Raw genomic sequence first — 21,082 nt, forward strand, 5'->3', positions numbered from 1 at the left:
CGGCGCGAGCTCCGGGCGCGCGCCTCAGCCCCGCCCTCCGTGAGCGCGAGAGCATCGGGATCCCTGGGGGGTGGGGGCGGCAATTCCCGCTGCCCCGGCCGCAATTCCCGCTGCCCCGGCCGCAATTCCCGCTGCCCCGGCGTTTAACGCGTTAGTTCTGTGGCTCAGGAAGAAGCCCAAGCGCCGGGAGTTGCGCCTCAGACCCGCCCGGACGCACAAGAGGCCGGGAGACAAAACATCTCACACAGAGCTAAAGCCTCGCGGTAAAGACACGAGTTTAAAAAAAAAATCATATAAGGAAATAAGTATTTAAACATGTGTATTACTGCACCCACTGCGCCGGCAGCTGCCTGGGAATGGGATCAAGGACCGAACGGCTCCTGCAGTTCCAGGCGCGCAACAGACCCTGACATGCAGGTACCGACCGAGGCTCCAGGTACCAGGCGAGAGCTGCAGGTGTTGGAGGTCTTTATTGAAATTATAGCACAGACACACTTCTATAGTTACCTTTCCACTTTTGTACGATAGTTAAAACTGCTTGCTACAGTGCACATATAATTTAGTAACCAAGAGAATCCAAAACTTAACTGCAGTTCAAATAAATAAATAACCTAATGCTTAAGGTTTATATTTTTAAAAGTAAAAGGAACTGTACAATATGAAAATATAACAATACATAAACATTAGAATCTAAAGTTTTGTAGAAATAAAACTGAAATTTCCCATACATAAACAGTGCAAGAAATAAAATTCAGATAAGCTTCTGAACTGGGAATTTAAACAATTTAATTCTGAAATCATCATGCAGACATAGCATTTTAAGCCATGCTGGTTTCTTTTATAGCATTAATGGTATCCCTTTGACTTGAAAAACTGATAGCCATTAAGCTCACTGTGACAACTGCTGCCAATCCACTCTTTTCTACAGTACATTATACAGAGGTATTCTGTTGCACTCAAAAAGTAAAATACTGTATGTTTCTACAGCAAAAAAAACCCAAAACAAATAACTCAAACAATATTTTGTTTTTTTCCCCTCCAACATGTGAGCTAGTCCCAAACAATGTCATGTAGTAAAAGTGGCAACACTTCCCTCAGTTTAGATGTAAATAAAGAAAAAATACCACACTATATAATGGACCATAATCAAGATGTGGTTACTGCCTAGTCACCTTTCACGTTTAGGATTTTATACTAAAAAAGTTGAACTTTCAGAGATGTTAAAGTTTGAAGTCTTGTTGAGAAGTGATTAATATAACAAATCTGGAAAAACAGTGGAATTTATCTTTTATGTGCATGTAGAACTAGTTACATACAGACTTGAATAAAGTGTTGTTCAACTTAAGTTTCTATATAAAATTCTTCTTGAGGCAAAGATCAAGGAATGCAATAAATACCAAACTGTAAACACATCATTCTTGTTACTTTGAGTGCACATCGACAATGTAAGAGTTCTCCTCAGACTTTGGCAACAAGACTACAATAGGTCACAGCAGCATGAGTTCACATGGAAGACTGAAAGCACTGCAAAAGAATATACTAAAAACACCAAGACCTCCTAGAAACCAGAAAAATCTGTGACAAGTGCCCCTCCTCTTGATACAACACTCTCCCACTCAACTGCTGCTCCCACAATGCCTACTTATTATTACTTTGTTTTTACAGTTCTGTAGTCTCAGGTCTCTGTGCTTTAGCTGCATAGGTTGCCTTTGTTTGTACTCTAGCCATTGTAGGTCCAAAGGGTGACAGTTCTGTCTGCAGAAGATGACAAGAAGGAAAGATCTTGTGTATGCCACCTGCATTGAATAACTTTGTCCTTGTGCTCTCCTACCACCATAAGAGGAAGCTGCTTCGTGAGGTCCCCTATGGTAGAGGAACAAAGACAGACTGTTAGTAATTTTGTGAATTTTTACCCCAGCTCTTTGTTTTTTGGGGTGGTGTTTGTTGTTGTTTTTTTTTTTCCTCTCTTTTTTAGTACAGCTTACGTATGTTTTTCACCTTAAGAAACATACTTGACACCTCCCATGACCACCACTCCTACCCCATCACACACATGGAGAATAACACAAGGCCCAAGTGCTTTGGCTTTTAAGCATTACTGAACACAGCATAACTTTAAAATATTCAGTTCTTACACAATGTGATTAACATGTAATGGTGCAAGAAAATGTCAATTAGATACACTTGGTATCTTTTGTCTTCTTAGCTCTTCCCAATAAAAGTAAGTAGCATGATTATTATATTTCTGTTTTTTCAAAGGGTCACTTTTATGAATGCTGCCTGGAAGCAATAGCCATCTCATCAGGCTATAGTTCTTTTATCATAATCAGACCAACCCCTAGAAAGACTTAGTTCACAACCTACATTCTTAACAACACAACTGAGTAATTGTGAACAGAAACAATGAAATGTATATACATCTCAAGCCCTTCAAAGCTCCACCATTTTTCCCCCAAAACCTCATCTTTTAGCCAAGTTGTTCTCTTACAAATTTAAAATTAAAAGCACCAAATTGAAAATTAACTGAGTATCCTTTGCAATATGTTACCTTGCAAGTCTGTCACCTTTATTTTCATATCATATGATCCTGTCAGCAAGTAGTGTGCCCCTGGGGAGAAGCGGACAGAGCGCACATCACTGGAATGGGGATGGTAACTCTGCACCATTCGTCCTCCTCGAATATCATACAACATGCAGCTGGAGTCCTCTTGTCCTGTGGCCAGGAGACGACCACTAGGATCAACAGCTACTGAGGCTACAGCACTTCCTATAGGAGAAAACAGACCCCAACAAGCACACATTATATTTATTTACATTTGTGCAAATAGCCAAGTTGTTTTTTTTTTTAAAAACAGACTATACATTGTGTAAGAATACTGAATGCTGGCCTTAAAATTAAGGTGAACGTACCTAGCAGCTTGTATCTTAAAATAAGAAAATCTGTATGGCCTAGCACTTACAATTCTGAAGCTGTAAGTCAGACTGGGATGGCAGCAAAGCCACTATTAAAGCTGCATGAGAAAACTTATGGGCTTCATCACAGGAAATAAAGTCACTGTTTATGAAATGCAAGGAATTACCCCACTCCTCATTCTAATTTATTCCCTCAAAAAAAGTTTTCAAGAAACAAATCAACCCAAGTGGTCGTTAAGAATCCCTTGGCAGATTTCCACAGAGTATGTTGGTGACTTGCAAAAATGGCTGCTCCTTCCCATCCCTTCCTTTGATTCTGAAAGTTATTGTGTCGTGTTATATTTTAATGTGCTTGGAAGAGTTAGTTTGAAAATCACAAGGCAAAGAACCAGCCAACTTTTGAAGTAAATGTTACTTTTAAAAATAAAACCAAAAAACACAACATAGAGGTCAAGATATCCTCACAACTTCTTCTAAAGCCAAGCCTCCATTCTGTGACACAAAACCCCCCTTGCATTCAGCTCTAAACTAGACATATTTAAAATACAATATGACACAACAATGTTTAGAAGCAGAGGAGCAAGCCTTACCTGTTCCATGAAACGTTGTTCCCACAACACGAACACAGCTTGGCACTCTCAGATCCCAGAATCTTACAGTCTTGTCTTGGGATCCAGATGCAATCATCCAGCCACTCCATGTGTAAAGTGCTAAAATATGACCTGTGAACAAGACAGCTCATTTAATTAAACATTATTAATCAAATAATGACATATTACTGTTCTGATTAGATTTCTGCATTCAGAGATTTAGCAGTCCTATGGAAACCTGCATGTTGCATGATCTAAAACAGCAAAAGTGCAACCAGCTTTGCATCTCCTCTGGAATGAAGTTATCCACTCCCTCCATGTTATAAATAGCCAGTGTATTTAAAAACAAACACCTCCCATGCAAATACCTCAAGAGCAATATGGAGATGAAAAAGTCTGACTAGAAATAAAATCACAACAATATTAAGAAAAGCAAACAAGCCACCAACTTCAAGAATGAGAGAGAGAAGCAACAATGTACCCACCAGTGTGACCACTCAGAGCATGCAGGCCTTGTCCTCGCTGACAATCTGTTGTATAAATATTGCAGTCCCCTGCTCCAGCACTTATTAATATAGCACCACCACTTTCAGGGCCTTCCATAAAAGCAAGGTCTCTGATTGTCCCATCATGCATGCTGAACTCCAAATCTGGTCCTAAAATAAGTATAAAACCAAAAAAACCTTCATTTATCACTGTTAGCCCTGCAATCTTTAAAAGCAGCTACAGTGGTAACACAGAATATTCTAGGCCACTATAAACATTGTTTTGCACTTTCCATGGAGCCCACTGTTGCAGTTACTAAGAGTTCAAATAAAATCAGTAATAATCTTATTGAATGTTGCTTAAGCTTCATACAGCTCCCCAAGTTAGCAACAAGCACATGGACCATCTCCATGACTAATTCCAGCCAATGATTATGGAGTACATTCACTTCTTTTTGTAAACTACAGTAAAACTAAGAAGGCTTTCTCTACCAGGAGGGAGGGATCATTGATAACACTGACCAGGAAAAGGTAGCCTAAGTTCAAAATAGAAAATGTAAGAGCCATGCTCAATGTATTGATCAGGAAGGTTGGGCATGGAACATAGTATTGCTGGGAGGAAAGTCTTAACTAGTAAGATGAGGGAGAAGTTGACATAATTAGGCAAGAAGAGGGGGAACTGGAAGTGGAAATACATTCCTACTGACTGTCAAGAACTGGAGTTGGGTAAGAATATCTGCCTGTTTTACCATACTGAAAAACCTCTACCAGAAGACAGCACAACACCAGAGAGCCTTGCAAAATAAAACCAAAAAGCAAACAAACAAAAAACTCAAAGCAAGCAAAACCCAAAAGAAAATCCCTAACCAGTGGCTCTTCTGCTGGACAGAGACTACAAAGGAGACTAAGATAATACATGTGTACGGATAAAAATAACAAAGCCTATTATCCAAACCCAACATATTTGAATGGCTTCGACAAATATGGGACAAATAATTTAAATTAATGTCATTTTCATAATTGAAAATAAAATTAATGAAATACAGACACACTACCTGTTGCATTACAAGTTTCTGCATTAAAAGGCAGTACTTTCACATATTTATCATTAGAACCAGTAGCTAACAGCTGTCCACAGGGACTCCAGGCTACACAGTAGATTGATCCTTTATGATGCTTGTTCCTTTTGAAGCGAACTACAGGTTGCTTAGGAGTATTATAAGCACTGGTGAAAAAAAACAAAAGGAAAAAGAAAAATATTCATTTTACTTTTTTTTAAAACAAGGAAACAATGAATCCTAAAAGGAAAATATTTTTTCTATTGTTTTAGGTAACATGAAATAGGTATGACTGTTTGTATTGACTGTTTACATGTGATCTAAGAAAAAAGCATCTTCTCCCTCCCATTTTCTCAGTTTTTTCCTCATCTTTCCACTGTGTTTGTGATCAGACATGAAAAACAATTTATGCAGTCCCTTCATCTCTAAAGGCTTGATTCAGATAAAATACAGTAATTGCTAGCTACATAGAAAGAAACCTTACCCCCAGAGTCTTAAATTGGTTGGATTTTTCTTTATATTCTTCATACTTCAACATCCTGATCCTGTGGCCACTTTTGAACATGTTTGAGTTCAATTAAGCAACAGTAGACCAAGAAAGCTCACAAGGCACGCACCTTCACCATTAAGTGTTAATGCAGGCATCTTCACAGCATCTAGAGATACCATACATTCTCATTTTTCAAACCATCAGCTTTGCATGTGGCTGAACTAAAAGAAACATTCCCATTGATGTAAATTTCCTCTACTTCAACTTATTTATTTCCTACAAGGTTATTTCTCTGTTCTCAAAGCAGGGAGTAGTCAAGTGCTTAAGATCAAGCACTGCTGTATCCAACTCCATCAACATTCACTCCAGTAACAACAACAGAAATTCAACCACTTAGATTGCCATTGAAAAATTCAGAAACCATACTGCAAATACCTGAACAGAAGAGGCAGAGAGAAAAAGCAGAAGACTATCATCGGTTTATAAACTTTGGAGACAAACATGGCTTTAGTAAAAAATACTAAAATAAATCTACAGGGAAGCTAATTTTACTTTGTTGCCAGAGAGCAAATTCATGACATATTAGCCTAAATCAGAATCACTGTTCAACACACACTACAAAGCTTCTGAAATGGCCTAATGCCTTCATCCCACTCAGAGGCTGGAGTCACAATATCTGTTAAGAGAGGGAGGAAGCAGCTGAAAACCATTGACTTTGTCAGAAGATGGGAGCATTTGCCCAGCACAGAGAGCATATGCTCCCAGTCAGCAGTGTGGAAGAACTGTGCTTATTTGAGTTAACATCTGCAGAATTGTAATGTGCTTCTATCAGTCTTTAATTTCAAATGTGAAAAAAGCACACTACTATTATGCCTTCAGAAAAAAAGGAAAATAAACCTAATCAAATAAAATCAACCTGTCCTAAATCATACATCAGTTCAGGGACAATTTAAAAAACTTTATCAAGTCCACCCAAAATGCAGATGTACAGTTAGACAACTGCTATTTACCAGATAATCTACAGAACTGTAGATTTTTGAAAAACACACAGAAAATTTGTCTAGCCTCACGTTGTTACAAAGATTAGAGTATCTTTAAGATAATGTAATCTCGGCTGACTTGTAAATCCCATGATGACATGTTTTTGGCAGACTGTAAGCACAGTGAAAAAAACAGTAAGAGGAAGAAGTAAAAGCTTAGAAAAGCAGGAAATTTCAGTATTCCTTTTACATCCAGATGCACCATGTCACTTATCACATCTGATCATCCACTGTAACTAGAGTCTAAGGCTGCAGAATCCTCTAACCTTTCCCAGTGGTTAGAATAACAAGCTGTGTGAAAGCAGATCAGAGTTAGTTAAAAAGAAGCATTCGTTCATTGAAAATGTTTTGCACTGTTTACTGATAAAGAGGATGTTGCCTGGGCCTCAAGCCCTGCAAGTGAGCTTGTACTGGGTATCAGAAAAGTCAACTGTTTTTTTGTTTCATACATAGCCAATAAATATTTTGGAATTAAACTTCAAAGGCTACTGTACTGATGATATTTAAGGAGGAAAAGAAAAAACATCAGATACTTTTTGAACACTTTGGAAGCCTGAACATGAGTCCTAAACTGAGAAGTTGTCCCAGATACAGTCTCTGCCTACTTGTAGCTCCTTCTGAAATGGTCATGTTTTAGATGCCTGCACTTCCTCCCTCCTCTAAGAAAATAAATAACTGGAGCAGAGACAAGGAGATGGTTATTGAAAAGGCAATATTTACATCCAAGTGAAAAAAACATTTTTTCCGCTCTTATTAAAAAAAACGGAGTGAAAACAGAGAAGACTCACAATTAACCACAAATAGTACTTTTTCTGTCAAGGAACAGAGTGTTTATAGTAACAACAGGCCAATAGACTGTATATTTTGCTGTAAAAGTTGAAGAAGATACTGCTTTCTCTACTGTTAAGTCTGTCCTCTTGAGATAAAGTGCATCTCATGAAGCCAAATTTGTGCTGGCTTGGGAACTGACAGCTGTTTTGTCCTGCTCTTACAGCTGGAATACCAAAACCAGAAGCAGTCACAGTAAACACAGAACCCAACCCCACTGAGTCAAAAATTACACTTTTATAAGGAATCGTGTGGTATTGTGTCAACGCATCTTGCCACTAACAGAAGAGAGTAAAGAATTACCTCACAAATACACAAATTCTTTACCAGATGATCTCTTTTGTTTAGAAGTTCAGATGTCTAAGGAGAGCACTGCACTGTTTACAAAACAAAATTAAGGTATGCAATGTACAGATATCAGTAGCTACAGCAGAAAAAAGTACCATGATACAGAAAACAAAATTATTATACAAACTTCCATACCTTGGGTCAATTACTTCTGGATAGGCACACACTCTCAAAGTTTTAGAGTTGGAGCCAACAGCATATAAACTCCCACTGGGATGAAAGGCTACAGCTCTGACAGCTTGTGTGTCTTCCAGAGTATTAATGCAAATGAACTGCTTTTTTGATTTGTCATCCTGCACAGAGAGGTAACAGTCAAATTATGTTCTTCGGCATAAAACTGGACATATAGAAATGGATGTGACTGTTCTGCAGAATCATGTAAAACTACTGCATCAAAGTATTGATAAGTAGGTAGCATCAGATTTACAAATTAAAGATTTGTAAAACTTCTACTCCACGTCAAGGAATAGAATACTTCAAAAAGTTGAAGACAACTCACTTTAAGCTAACATTAGATTAACAGTTCTCCTTCTCCCTCCAGGATACCAACAGCTTCTGTTCTTCTGAACAGCTCATCTCAGAGTTATGATATTACAGTTTACTTGTTTGAAACTTGCAAGGGGAACAAAGCTGGATTTTTACAGAAAACAATCCAAGTCATAAACAAAGTTTATAAAACAAATTTAGTACTAAACATAAGCCTCAGCCTTCCAGCCTGTAGAGTCTGTAGATAACATGAACTTATCATTAAATTATGCCAAGGTTGTTTTTTTTTTAACTTCATCACCACCTTTCTAAAATTTTCATTTTTATTAGATGCATAAACTTTGCCATATAGTTATTGCAAAATTATTTTCCTAAACTCAGACCATAATGACTTGACTCTGACAATCAAAGTTTCAACCTGTAAAACACAAAACAATGTGTGTAAAAGGCATTCCATTGGAATCTCTGTTGCACAAGGAGAACCTGAGAGAGCTGAGACTGTTTGGCCTTGAAAACAGAAAGGTTTTTCAGGGTGTATGCATGGAAATCGCAGTGTATATAAATACCTCACAGGAGGAGTAAAACAAATGGAGCAAGACTGACAAATGGTGCCCAGTGAAATGCCAAGAGGCAATGGACACAGATTGAAACATAGGGAATTCCATTTAAACTTTGTTGTTGTTTTAAAAACACTAGGAGGGTGGTCAGACATGGGAACAGGTGGTCTACAGAGGTTGTGGAGCCTCCATTCTTGGAGATATTCAAAACTCAATTTGGCCCAGCACAACCTGCTCTCATTGACCTTCCTTTGAGCAGTGGATTTGGACTCAGTCTTGAGATGTCCCTTCCAAGCTCAGTGATTCTGTAGGTACTGCATCAATCAAAACTCATTGTATTAACAATAAGAGGATGTCACATACTCAGGATTAAATATTGAAACTTGTGAAAACACAACTTTTAAAGGACAATAAGGTAACTTACCTCATCGCCTCTTGTCCTACTTAAATTCCCTGAAGAGTCTTCCAGCTGTGCCTGAGTGACAGCATGTTCCGATGGACTATTTTGATTTGGGGAAGAGATCCAATTCATAACAAGACAGGAAAAAAAAACAAGAGCAGGGACACATTTGTTTCAGTCATTTTCAGAACAGACTAATTTGTGTGGACAAGTGTTACATGTGTCTGATTCTTTATCATTAAACTATTATTTGCACAAGGGTTTGCTGTTTTTGCAACAACTTCAACCACTGAACAAGTGAAGGCAAGTTAAAAATACTTGTTTTCATTCCAGAACACATATATGCAGACACACATATAGAAACCTGTGGAAAAAATGTTGTTGCTTTCAGGACCACACTACCTTTAGTTAACAAAGGAAATTCAGTTCCCACTCTGCCCTGCCCCTCTCTCCATCTAATTTGTATTTTACAATAAAAACTTTCAAAAACTTAACAGAACACAAAACAAACAAGAACTATACATTTAAGATGGAATTAAAAGGCTGAAATTAAAAATAAGAATAAATTGTAAACCATAACAAACAACCACTATTTCTCATGTATGCTGTCATAAAAAATAATTATTATAATTCGTATTAAAATATATACCAAACACTGATAATGAGCTAAATACCCCTGTTCAATGACAAATTAATTTGATAACTAAAAATAAATACAACCAGCCACTCCCACAATGCTAACAGAAGGGTATTTCCAGTTCTGAGCAGTCTCAAGTAACTTACGGCTGGTTCCCCTGTACAGGGGACTCTTCAGGAAAGGGTATCTGGTTAGCTGAGCCGCGCTTTCGAGGGGTGCTTGTATTAACATTTTGGCTTTCTGTTGCTGTCCTCTGACTAGCATCTGAAGGTGCCGATGCAAAGTTACTTGCTGGATTGGTAGATGCATTCCCTTTGTTCCCATTACATTGCTGGCTAAGTGTCTGTACATCATTTCCAAGACTGTCCATACCTATATTTAATTCTCCTAGTTTCTGGATAGACCTAGTAACAAATGATAAGAAAAAAAAAACAAACCACCAAACCATATTATTATGAGAACTTGAGGAGCAACAGGAGTGGGTAGAGGGAGAATCAACAAAATCCCCCAACCTGTTAAGAAACTGTTCAGTAAGATTCTGTTGCTGGTCAGCTCCATCTTCTTGGTTTACACCTCCTTCCAACAACATTTGCTGGTACAACTGTCGTTGTTGCTCCTTCTGTTCTAAGTGTTGCTGGTAACGTAGTCTTTGTCTGTAATATTCCTGAAATTGCTCTGTTGAATCACGAAGCTAAAAAGAAATGAGCATTACTGATGAAAATTAGATAGATAATTGTGGTATTTCACCTAAATATTAACTTTCTGGTTTCTCATTTCAATAAAGGCATCAAAGGCCAGCAGATTTTTGTTCGAGGAACAATGCTTTCATGCTTCCTCAAAACCAGATAAAATTTACATATTAATGAAGTAAATCACTGCCAGCTGGTGCTATTCACTGTTGAAGTACTTCTGCCATAATTCAGGAGACTCCTCTTTCCTACAAAATTTCCAAAGTATTAAGATCAAAACAAACAGGTGATTGGAAACTGAAAATAAATATCAGAAAACACTGTAAGGTACGTTCCAAATTCTAAACCATATTAGCACTATCAATTTAGTATTTTCTGTCATGTTGATGCCTCCTTGCCATCAGCCTGTAGAGCTGATTTACCACTCCCACAAGTCAACCTTGAAGGGGCATATCCAAGTGCTACATCTTACTTCTGAAATTGGTGCCTTGCTCTAACTTAAAAATTCCTTACTTTCTATACCCAACACAAATACTTGAGCTTCTTTTCTCAGTCTCTTCCCTTTTACATACTGTCTTCAGCTTCCCACAATGCAAGCTCCCCAGGACTCACTGCTTTCTGAATTCCCCAATCTTCATTTTCTCTCTCTGCTATTAGTTTATCATGCTAGCATGATAAAACAGTTGAGAACAAGTTAAAAATGGACAAACAAAAATACCCTATAGAAAACCAAAAGCACTTTAGTCCAAAGCCAAAATATAAACAGTAAAGTGCCATGCATTTTCTAAAGGAAAAAACACCTTAACTGCCTATTTAACAACTAGTAGGAAAAAAGTAGTAAAACAAAAAAAAAAACACACTGGTTTTTTTGTTTGTTTGTTCTTCAAAGTGACATCTTTGTCATCTAGTGATTTTACGTTGTATAAGGACATTCTCAGAAGTTTGTGCTAGTTCAGACAATTCATGCAGAGGGTCTTTCTTCCTAACTATGAGCCTTTGCATTTCTTATAAAGATATACTTGCATTATGATTTTGTCTTCTCTGACACAACAATTTTTTTGTTTATAACGTATTTCCTAGCACTGTTGCATTCCTAAAAAGTTTACCATCTTAGGTTTCCTGAGCCCTCATTTGCAAATTAGAAACTGAAGTTATCTTCTGAAGTCTAGAAAGCATTCAGTCTCTGTATTTCAAACACATTAACTATTCTCCAGCCACGAGGTTATAATCCTCCTACGCAACAGGTCCATTCTTATCCGTACTTTTTTCTGTGACTCATACGTGTTTGTTGTCATTGGATTAAACCCTTTGATCCTTTGGATTATGAGTTACTGTTACCCAGACAAACATCTAAAAAATGTTGCCCAGAGGCACTATTCAATGAACTCTGGCTTCTAGTTCAATCCCTCTAGAAGCAATGCAAAGATAAACATATGAAAAGAAACAAATTGTTTCTTACTTGCACAGGTATACGCTTACACCACTACAATGTCAAAAACAAAACAAGGTGAAATTGGACTGGGTACAACATTATTTGATACTTGTGCATAGTGGTCTGGCCCAAATCTTCACCTATACCCTGTCATCTCCTGTCTTCATACTCTCCTACAAATTCTGCATCTGATTTCTTGTCTTCTGAATGCTACTCCATTATACACCAAACAAAGCTCTTTCCTCCCTCTGCTTAATGCATATACAACACTGTTGCAGCAGAGAAATTACTCAGCAAAGTCCTTGAGTTTGGAGGACTTCTTTAATCCTCCAATAGGCCCCATTGCCTCATTCAAGTATCCAGAGTCTGCAAGCATATAGCCCTTGTCAAGACTAGACTGGTTTTCACTACCACATAGAGATGTCATTTAGTCAAGACAAAGTTCACATCAGAAAACCACACTGGAGTCTGCACACAAAACAGACTGCATACTCTGTGTTATTAATCCTTACTGCATCAAGAGAGATATTTAAAACTGGAAAAGGAATAGAATAGGTAACTGTTTTCATTGTTTCCTACTGAACTATTATTTAATTACCCCCATTTGCTGTCATGGAGAAAAAATAAAGAGGATAGTCAAAGACAAGCCTTCAAAGACGAATCCAAAAAAAAGGTTATGCTGTTGGATTCTGAATTGCAAAGACACAATTACTAGGGAGTTATCCAATTTGCATTTCTCTATGTTGTAGACAGAAAATTATGTAAAATGACCTACGGAAGTTGGTGTTAACACCATAAATTGCAGGTTATATGCCAGATTCCTCGCTAAAACACTAATAGGATTCTTAAGCATTGCTTATTCTAACAGTGCTGTCTTTGAGTACTGCAAAGTATTTAATTTTTTAAAAATTTTTTTTACAGGCATACACAACAGTTCAGCAACACTGCTGACACAATAAGGCACACTAATCAGCTGCATTAGACTCAAATGGCAGTGGAAGTTCATACAATGGCAAAAAGAGAGTAGCTTCTTTTCTTTTGCAAGATGCAATACTGTATTTTCCCTATAGTAAAAAGAAGATTCAAAGCAACCCATTGTCATGCATGAAGTTCTCAACACAGAGGCAAATCATTATAAAGTGATCAGAACACAACTCAAAGAGCCTCATTATTTTTAAACAAACAACCACTACCTCATTTTTCTCTTGTTTGGCTGATCCCTGACTCTGTGCTCCATTAAGTGGTTCATTTTCTGGAACTGAACTCTGGCACAAAGTCGCACTGCTGACAGGATGCTGTGGTTCCACAGGAGTATCACTTCTGGTAGCAACATGGAAAAGAAGAGGTGTTTAACTGAGAAAAATTATGAGTAGAAAAACCCCTGCTAGGCAGAGAAAAATAACATTCTAGAGTAAAATCTGATAACAAAAGTATGGAAACTACTTAAGTTATATAAAACTAAAGATACTGCTTCGGGAAAAATGCCACTTGCAGTGGGTTACACTAAACAAAACTCCTACCAAACAAAAAGCACAATCAGTATGCTTTGTTTCCACATTTTCCAAAAAGCCTTATCACCATGGGATACTCAAATTCCATGCCTTTCTATCCCTAGACATGAATTATATACCCTTTAACTAACAATTTTTTCAAGATCTCTTGTTTTCAAAGCAATTATGTGCATGGAGTGTACCAGATATACTATGTGACTAACGTCTTCTGTAAGGTATTATTTTAATTACCACTACCAATCTAAATTTAAACTACGTTCAGCATCCATCAGCTGAACATTCCTGAAAGTGCTACACAAGAAAACATTTATATCAGCTTTGCTATTCTTGTATTATATAAGTAATTCTGCACTGAACTCTTTCCAAAATGCTTTAGCAATCCGTAAGCATGCAGAACACGTTAAAAAACTTGGATAAAACCTTCAGTTTTACCAATGTAAGTTTCTTTACTCAGTGACTTGGAGCACGGCTCTTTAAGAAGCTAAACTTTTTGGTTAACTGTGTAGCAAAAGTAATTTAGCTGACTAAAATACAAATAATTGCTTCCTGAATGCAACTTAAAAAATAAATACCATATTTCTGTCACGTGGAAGAGGAAGCAAGTGCCATATTTACAAAAAGCTCAGATTTCCAGCTTTCACCCTTACAAACACTGAAACTTCATCTCAAGCTTGATTTTCTCCTGAAAAAATATAATGCCTTCTTGAAAAATGCAGGTCTGGCCACTTAACATAATTCTCACTTTCAAGAGATGCATTAATTAATGAAAAAACACATTAAGGACTATAAACTTCACTTAGCATCACATGAAAAAGGCTACATAAAGAAGAACTGCAGCAACTTACCATTCATTTAGCCCACAAGATTACTCTATTTGTGCAGAATTATTCTAGTACTCTAATATTGAAAAGGGAAACAAACAGCTTTCAATAAGTTTTTCACATTGTGCTACACAAACAAGTGTTAAGGTTTGTGCATACAGATGAGTAAAACTAGTACAATTTATTAGTATCCTCAGAAGAGACACTTAAAAAATGTAACAGAAGGGATACTTTTGTAAGACTTAAGCTATCCACAAATACTCCAGTTGTGACGATGCTAATAAAACCAAAGATTAGAAGTGGATCATTTAGAATAAAACAGCTCCTTTCAAGATAAGCATTAAGATACACTATAACAAGTTCTATTATAATTGGTGAAGTGACATCAGTATGATGGGGTTTTTTCCCTTTTCTTTAGGTACAGCTGCTCGTTAACACAAGATACGTAATATTGCTGAAAGGCAAAACCAATAGACTTTGTTATCAACTTCAGCCAGGACTGAACACCACAGCTCTAAAAGTGTCCTCTGCTGGCCAGTGCACTCAAGTGCAGTACTAGTTACCTACATTGTTCTCCAACAGCCAAAAAAGCTGGAAGATGCTTTCTATAGCATGGATATAAAATTCAGAAAGGAACAGAACCGCTCATCAAAATAAAGGCCAAGCAGAAACATGCTAAGTTAACTGACAAGTGCCATTTCTCCTAGTTACCAGACTTTTCTCTCACAAGGCAAAAGCTGCAAAGTTTTGATACAGGGTTTAGTTCTTGACAAAGGAAATAAGTCAGTTTTGCAGTCTGCATTGCATTAAAAGAATTTCTTCACGGCATTCACATATATCATAATCCAACTATCTCCAAGTCCAATATAAAAAATGTAATACATTCAGCTGCCTTGTTCAGATTTAGTTTGGAAAATGCTAAGAAAATATTTAAGTTGAACTACTATTGTAACAATGTAAGTGATAGAGGAATACTACCATGGCAGGATATTGTCATCTCCACTGATGTCATTTGGACTATTTATATACCCAAATTTTTTAAGCATACTTATTCATTGACAGTGTCAGGACCAAAATTTACAGGCACTTGACAACAAAATGGGGTGGGGAAAGAAGATAGGAGTTAAAGCTATTCCACTGTCTCCATTTATTCATCTAGAACAAAACAATTCAGCAATACTGAATACAAATCTTTGCTATACTCTTATTACAGAATCAGAGCACATTTGTGCTCTGCACTAGGATTTAAACTTCAAGGACATCCAGTCTATATCTATATGGCTCAAGATCAAATATGAAAATCTGTTTTGATAATAAAAGCGAACGGAAGAAAACACCTTGAATACAGTTTTAATTACAACAACATTTAACCAATTAATTTATGTTCCAATATTAAAGTTATGTCCACGGGCAGCTAAGAACCCAGTAATATAAAGTGCAACATAATTCAAGGTAAAAATAAAGCTACAGTTGCCCTTACCGCTCAGGTGACTCTTCAAAAATGCTGTGACACTCAGTGTTCTCAAGCATGAGACTTCGGCTGAGATTTTGTACTCCTGGGTAATGGAAATTAGCAAAGGAGTGTGACATTGGAGAAGTTTTGGTCCCAAGGTCTGTGACTCGCTTGTCATGGTTTGTTAATCCACATGACAGCCCATCCAAGGCAGGGTTTAAGGAGCGGGTCATGTAAGCATCTGCTGACTGAGGCCGTCTCATTGGGGACGATGGGTAAGGAGACAGTTTGCTGATCAGAGGTGTCAAAAGATCAGCATATGCAGCTTTTGTAGGCTTGAGGAGTTTATCAACATGAATATTAAGCATCTTCTGCTCAAAAGCACAAGAAAAAACAGTGGCTGGCAGATTCTGCAGCCAGGACAATAAGCTAAGGTCCAAGTCATCACATCCATTACCACACAAGAGATCAATGCCCAGCAACACTTCACTTTCTGTGATTTCTTCTCCCGTTGCTTTACTCTGACAGAATTCCACACAACACTCATAAAGCAGTCCCTTCATTACAAGCTGAAATAAACGATTGTTACTTGCTTTGAAGCCAGCCTCTCTCTGCTTCCTATCAGCAGTAATAAACTCTGCCACCATGACACAGGCCTCTTCAAAGCAGTGAACCCGTGCAGTGCTGGGATTCCAGTCCTTGAATTCTGCGTGGTTGGTCAAGCGAGGCAGCGTCAGCAGCAAGCAGAGTTTACTGTAGTCTTCCTTAGAGGGACAATATTCTTCCAAGGCATGTAGGCACTGTACAGCCTCTCGCATTGTGAACTCCAGCTACAGAAATATTAAAAGTAACAGAGTAGTTTGTAGCACATATTTGTTTCTACAGTAAAACAGTTAATTGAAGAACAGGCAGTAGCAGAATTTGTCTATCATTTCTTCATTACTATTACTGTTTATATTTTAATTAAAATAGCATACAATATGGCAGCTGAAATTGCTGATGCAAATGTAGTTACAACAGAACCAAATTCCTGGATGCTTTGACTTCCCAAAATCCCCCATCCATTTTCTAAAGAGCCATGGAATTTTTTCATGCCATTGCAGGTTTGATAGGCTTAACATTTAAAATCTGTAGCTAAGCAGTTTCAATTCTATTGTAGCACAGAAGGTTACTTCCATTTACAAAGCCAACTGACTGACTCTCCCCTTTTTTTTTCTATGAAAAGTTATTGGTATAAGTTATAAAAGACTTGTAGATTTTTGTAATTTCCAGCGATCAGCAACTTTTTGGCTTTTACATTGAAATTTTCTGATCTTCAATCAAAAACGTTAAAAAAGTTCCAGAAGTTTTCAGAAGACCTCCAAATGAAGAGAGGACTTCAGTACAAAGCTTGTTGACAGCTATAAGCCAAGAACAACATTAAATACATCTAAGTAAAAACACCAATTTACAAAGATTAAAAAAATTATAAAATCCCCACTTAACCACGCTACCTAGCACTTGCTCAGTACAGTAGCCTTTCACCCACAACATGCCAACACATTCAGTAACATTCAAAGCAAAAAATAAAGGACGTCAATCCGATTTTGTTTCTCTATTGTTATTAATCACCAAATAAACAACTGTCCTTTCTCTCTAAAAGCAACATAAATTATGTTAAAATTAATTCAATTTGGAATCTTTCACCTGTTCCTAATTAGGACAATACATTTCTGTGCCCCCAAAGCTTGCTTCAGAACACTTCTAAAAAAAGAGCCATGTACTTCAGTATAATGGCCTAAAAGAAATCTCAGGATCAGGACCACAAACATAACACAGTGATCTATGCTGCTGAGTTTCAAGCAACCCTTGTGTATACACTTCTTGAGACCTGGGAACCACATTACTTTCCAAAGGATACCAGTTATTTTTTCCATTGTTTATGAAACCATTTGGCAACAGCTAAAATTTGTGTATTCAGTGCTGGGAGCTTGTGCTCTGCCTTTAATCAGAATATCTCAAGAGGCTTCTTAACAACAAAAAAATTCCCAAACCAAAGACAATCCTTACATGCTGAGGCTCATCTTCCGCTGACATGGCATTGTTTACACATAAGGCTTCCAAGAACTTCTGCTTCATTATAATGTACCGAAACCTGCAGGTGAGAAGTGAAATACTCTACATCTTGATCGAGTGGTGAAACATTCTTTTCCAGACAAGCAGAGTATTTTACAGCAAATATTTGAGTTAGGCATATAAATTGCAGTATCAAGGAACTCTAATCTCAAATTTTAACAAATTGGTAATCACAAAATAATATTTCAATGACAGGAAGACAGGAAATGTCTTTTTCAATTACTGCTTTCAGAAATAGTACATTAAAAATCCTGGAAGGCTAATGAGAAACAAAGCGTAACAACAATACTCATTTATTGAATAGAAGTATGACAGAGCAGCCAACTATAAAAAGACAGGTCAATATGCACCATTCCTAAAGCATATGGCAAATGAAAACTCATTACATATAGTATGTACATATTTTTCACAGTTTAAGTTAAAAACCAAATGCAGACACTTCAGGAACTTTAGGTTAGAAAAAAACAAAAACAAAGGCAAAAACCTCAGAACTAGGTTTTTCATACACAATATTTGGACTTGAATGTATTTTTCACAACTCAAAAAACTGAAATCTGACATACATTCTAGTTTACCTTTTCTTGTCGAATTTTTCCATACATTCAAGAGGCTGAATAAATTGAAGAACTTCATCCCACTGACCATCAAGAATCAATTGCCTAGTAAAAAAGTCACTTTAATTTCACTGGACAAGAACATTCTTCCTCATTCTAAATAAGCAGCTCATTTAAATACACAACAGGTGATCAACCCCATTCGAAAAGGGAACGCTTTGCACAGATGACAAGATAACTGATATCACTTGTAATAAGAGCAAAATCCAAGTTCTTTCTCATTATTTTGTAGAACTAACTGCATACTGGAAAGACAAATATTACTTTTGAAGGTACATAAAAACAGAAAAAATGATCCTGTATATCCTGCTTTAATTGTAATTTTTTAAAAATTATTTTACTTCAAGAGTATTAATAAATATATTGATTCTATGAGTACATCCTGAAGAATTAAAGCAAACTTAATTCTATTTGCGTAAATACTGCTGAGCCTATTTTATAAAGACAGTGGGAAAACACACAGCTCCAATATTAGAACAGTAAGAGAAACAGCTTGGCAGGAATTACATATGCCAGGCACAAGAGCTCCAAGACCATTGGGCTAGACTGCATGGATAGATCAGTTCGATTTCTTCTTATCTTCATATCACACAGAGCTCTACAAGAAAGGGGCAAGTTTCTCATTAGATGTATACTCCACTAAGCTAAGAATTAAACAAACAAATATGATTAATAACCTCAATCTTTATTTATTTCATTTCACTTTCTTTCAACACTCCTAGTTTTAATCAAAAGGGAAGCCAAGTGAAAAATCTTGTTCAGTGATATAATGTATTTTTTTTATTATGTTTTAAGAACAGCTGGATAAAGTATTTTCTCATGCTTCTACAAAGTTATTATCTTTGGCATGAAATACAGAACAGCAATGCTAATAAACTAGTTTACATCTACAGTGATTTTTAATAATATTGAGGTCAATAATCTGAATGGTAAATCACACCAACTCTCATGCCTTGATGATAGCAGAAACCCTTTTCATATTGTTCAACTTAAGAGAAACATAGGTGTTACTCTGAAATGCAGATAATATTTTGGGAAGAAGGTTTGAAAACCACTCTACTCATCCTAGATCTTATTGCTAGAATATTGACAAATTAATTTATTTCACAAATCAATAAACTACATATTCAGTTCCACATGACATGGTAAGCAGGTAGCAACAGATCACCGATGCAAACAGACCTTGTTATCCCATCCTAGTCCTGCTTGTGTGCTTTCCCTGGCTTACCTTGAACTGACACTGGCATTTGTTAAGACTCCTTTCCACTTAAATTGTTAGCATGCCAGAAAAATAAGCTAGTTAAAATGAATGAACAAACAAACAGAAAATCTAACTCATGTGGATGATGCCTAGTCAGTTACTTCAAGTGGCTCATAAAAGGATGTAATTAACTTCAGAGCTGGAATACGACGCAGAGCTGGACCACAGAATTTGGATCAGGAAGTAGAATAAGGTAAGAGCAGAAGACCTCCTGTTTAGTGGCATGGGGGTGCTCACTGAATGACAGTCCAACTATGCATTCTTACATCTGTGGTATTTACGTACCAGAGGCAAATAAGTCCTACCTTAGAAAAAGCATGTCATCTGAAAACAAGCCATTAATGACCCCACTTTCTTTCTCTAGTGCCAGCATACTGATATGGAGTTTCCTTGAATTCAGAAAATCTAGTATTAGTTTAATTATTTCTGCTTCTTTCACATTCACTGTTTCTTCAGCCGTCATGATGGCAGCCTAAAAGGGAAGAGAGAATTTTAGCTATGATCAACATCTGATTTTATGTTTGGTTAACAAACATGGGCTCAAAAAACCCCCAAAACAAACACATTTATAGCATGTACTTCATTTAGGAAACCTAAAAAAACCTGCTTCTGGTTGAGTCTTGCGTGTTTCCTTAAGGTTGACTTAAAGTAGATGTTCAACTTTTTTTTTTTTTTTTAATAACAACTTAAAAGGCATTTAATGTCTAATCTCATGATGTATACTTCCTTTCTTCCCCATCCCCTATCTTAACTGAAGGTGAAGGGACCAGGAGTTGGAGTGATTGGGACTGGGAAAGGGGCAGAATTAGCGCTCTCCATGATCACCTTCCTGCCAGAAGTGGTGGCTGCTGTCTGTATCTCTGCCTGTAGCTCAAACACAGTTGCAGATCTCCATTATGGTGAGATGACTCTGCCTGGGCTGCGTTTTGATATGAATAAGGTCAGTGTTTCTGATGCTGGTGTATTTGATGTTTTTGACGCTCTGGAGGACCCAGCGAATCCTGCCAACTCTCCTTCTGCAATCCCCATTGAGAAGGCGGAAGGTCACTTTCTCTTAGTGGTAGGGGAAAATGATCGCATGTGGAAGAGCTCCTCATATGCTGAGCTTGCAATCAGTCGTCTACGCCAGCATGGGAAAGAAAACTTTGAACTCTTGAGTTATCCAGGAGCAGGTCACCGAATTGATCCTCCTTGTACTCCATTTTCTAAGGTAGCTTTGGATCGTGTTCTGGGGGTGCCTGTTCTGGGGGGTGGAGAGAGCAAAGCACATGCCCATGCACAGGAACACTCCTGGAGAAAGATTCAGGAGTTTCTGCACTTGCAAATAACAACTTAAAAAGATTCTACAGCTGTA

General features: G+C 37.3%; 2 protein-coding genes across 4 annotated transcripts; one reads left to right on the forward strand and one right to left on the reverse strand.

Annotated features, from left to right (window-relative positions):
* Nucleotides 1–1,240: 1,240 nt before the first annotated feature.
* On the reverse strand, nucleotides 1,241–20,191 carry WDR47 (WD repeat domain 47). 3 transcript variants are annotated; one of them, XM_010006675.1, is made up of 15 exons: nucleotides 20,034–20,191; nucleotides 18,429–18,512; nucleotides 17,772–17,872; nucleotides 16,777–16,781; nucleotides 15,766–16,568; nucleotides 13,147–13,273; nucleotides 10,345–10,523; nucleotides 9,979–10,236; nucleotides 9,220–9,295; nucleotides 7,888–8,045; nucleotides 5,044–5,213; nucleotides 3,989–4,159; nucleotides 3,504–3,635; nucleotides 2,549–2,767; nucleotides 1,241–1,863 (listed from the first exon to the last, which is right to left on the reverse strand). In XM_010006675.1, the coding sequence occupies exons 1-15, from the start codon at nucleotides 20,189–20,191 to the stop codon at nucleotides 1,721–1,723; spliced, it is 2,784 nt and encodes a 927-aa protein (XP_010004977.1). In that variant the 3' UTR covers nucleotides 1,241–1,720. The 3 variants fall into 3 exon arrangements, with proteins under 3 accessions (XP_010004977.1, XP_010004979.1, XP_010004978.1); XM_010006677.1 differs by lacking the exon at nucleotides 16,777–16,781 and having other exon boundaries at nucleotides 13,147–13,270; nucleotides 17,788–17,872; XM_010006676.1 differs by lacking the exon at nucleotides 16,777–16,781 and having other exon boundaries at nucleotides 17,788–17,872.
* A 441-nt stretch (nucleotides 20,192–20,632) lies between these two features.
* On the forward strand, nucleotides 20,633–21,064 carry LOC104396892 (putative acyl-coenzyme A thioesterase 6). The gene has a single exon (XM_010006791.1). The coding sequence runs from the start codon at nucleotides 20,633–20,635 to the stop codon at nucleotides 21,062–21,064; it is 432 nt and encodes a 143-aa protein (XP_010005093.1).
* Nucleotides 21,065–21,082: the final 18 nt, after the last annotated feature.

Source organism: Chaetura pelagica, unplaced genomic scaffold (genome assembly GCF_000747805.2).
Source record: "Chaetura pelagica isolate M959 unplaced genomic scaffold, ChaPel_1.0 scaffold69, whole genome shotgun sequence".
Lineage (NCBI taxonomy): Eukaryota > Metazoa > Chordata > Aves > Apodiformes > Apodidae > Chaetura > Chaetura pelagica.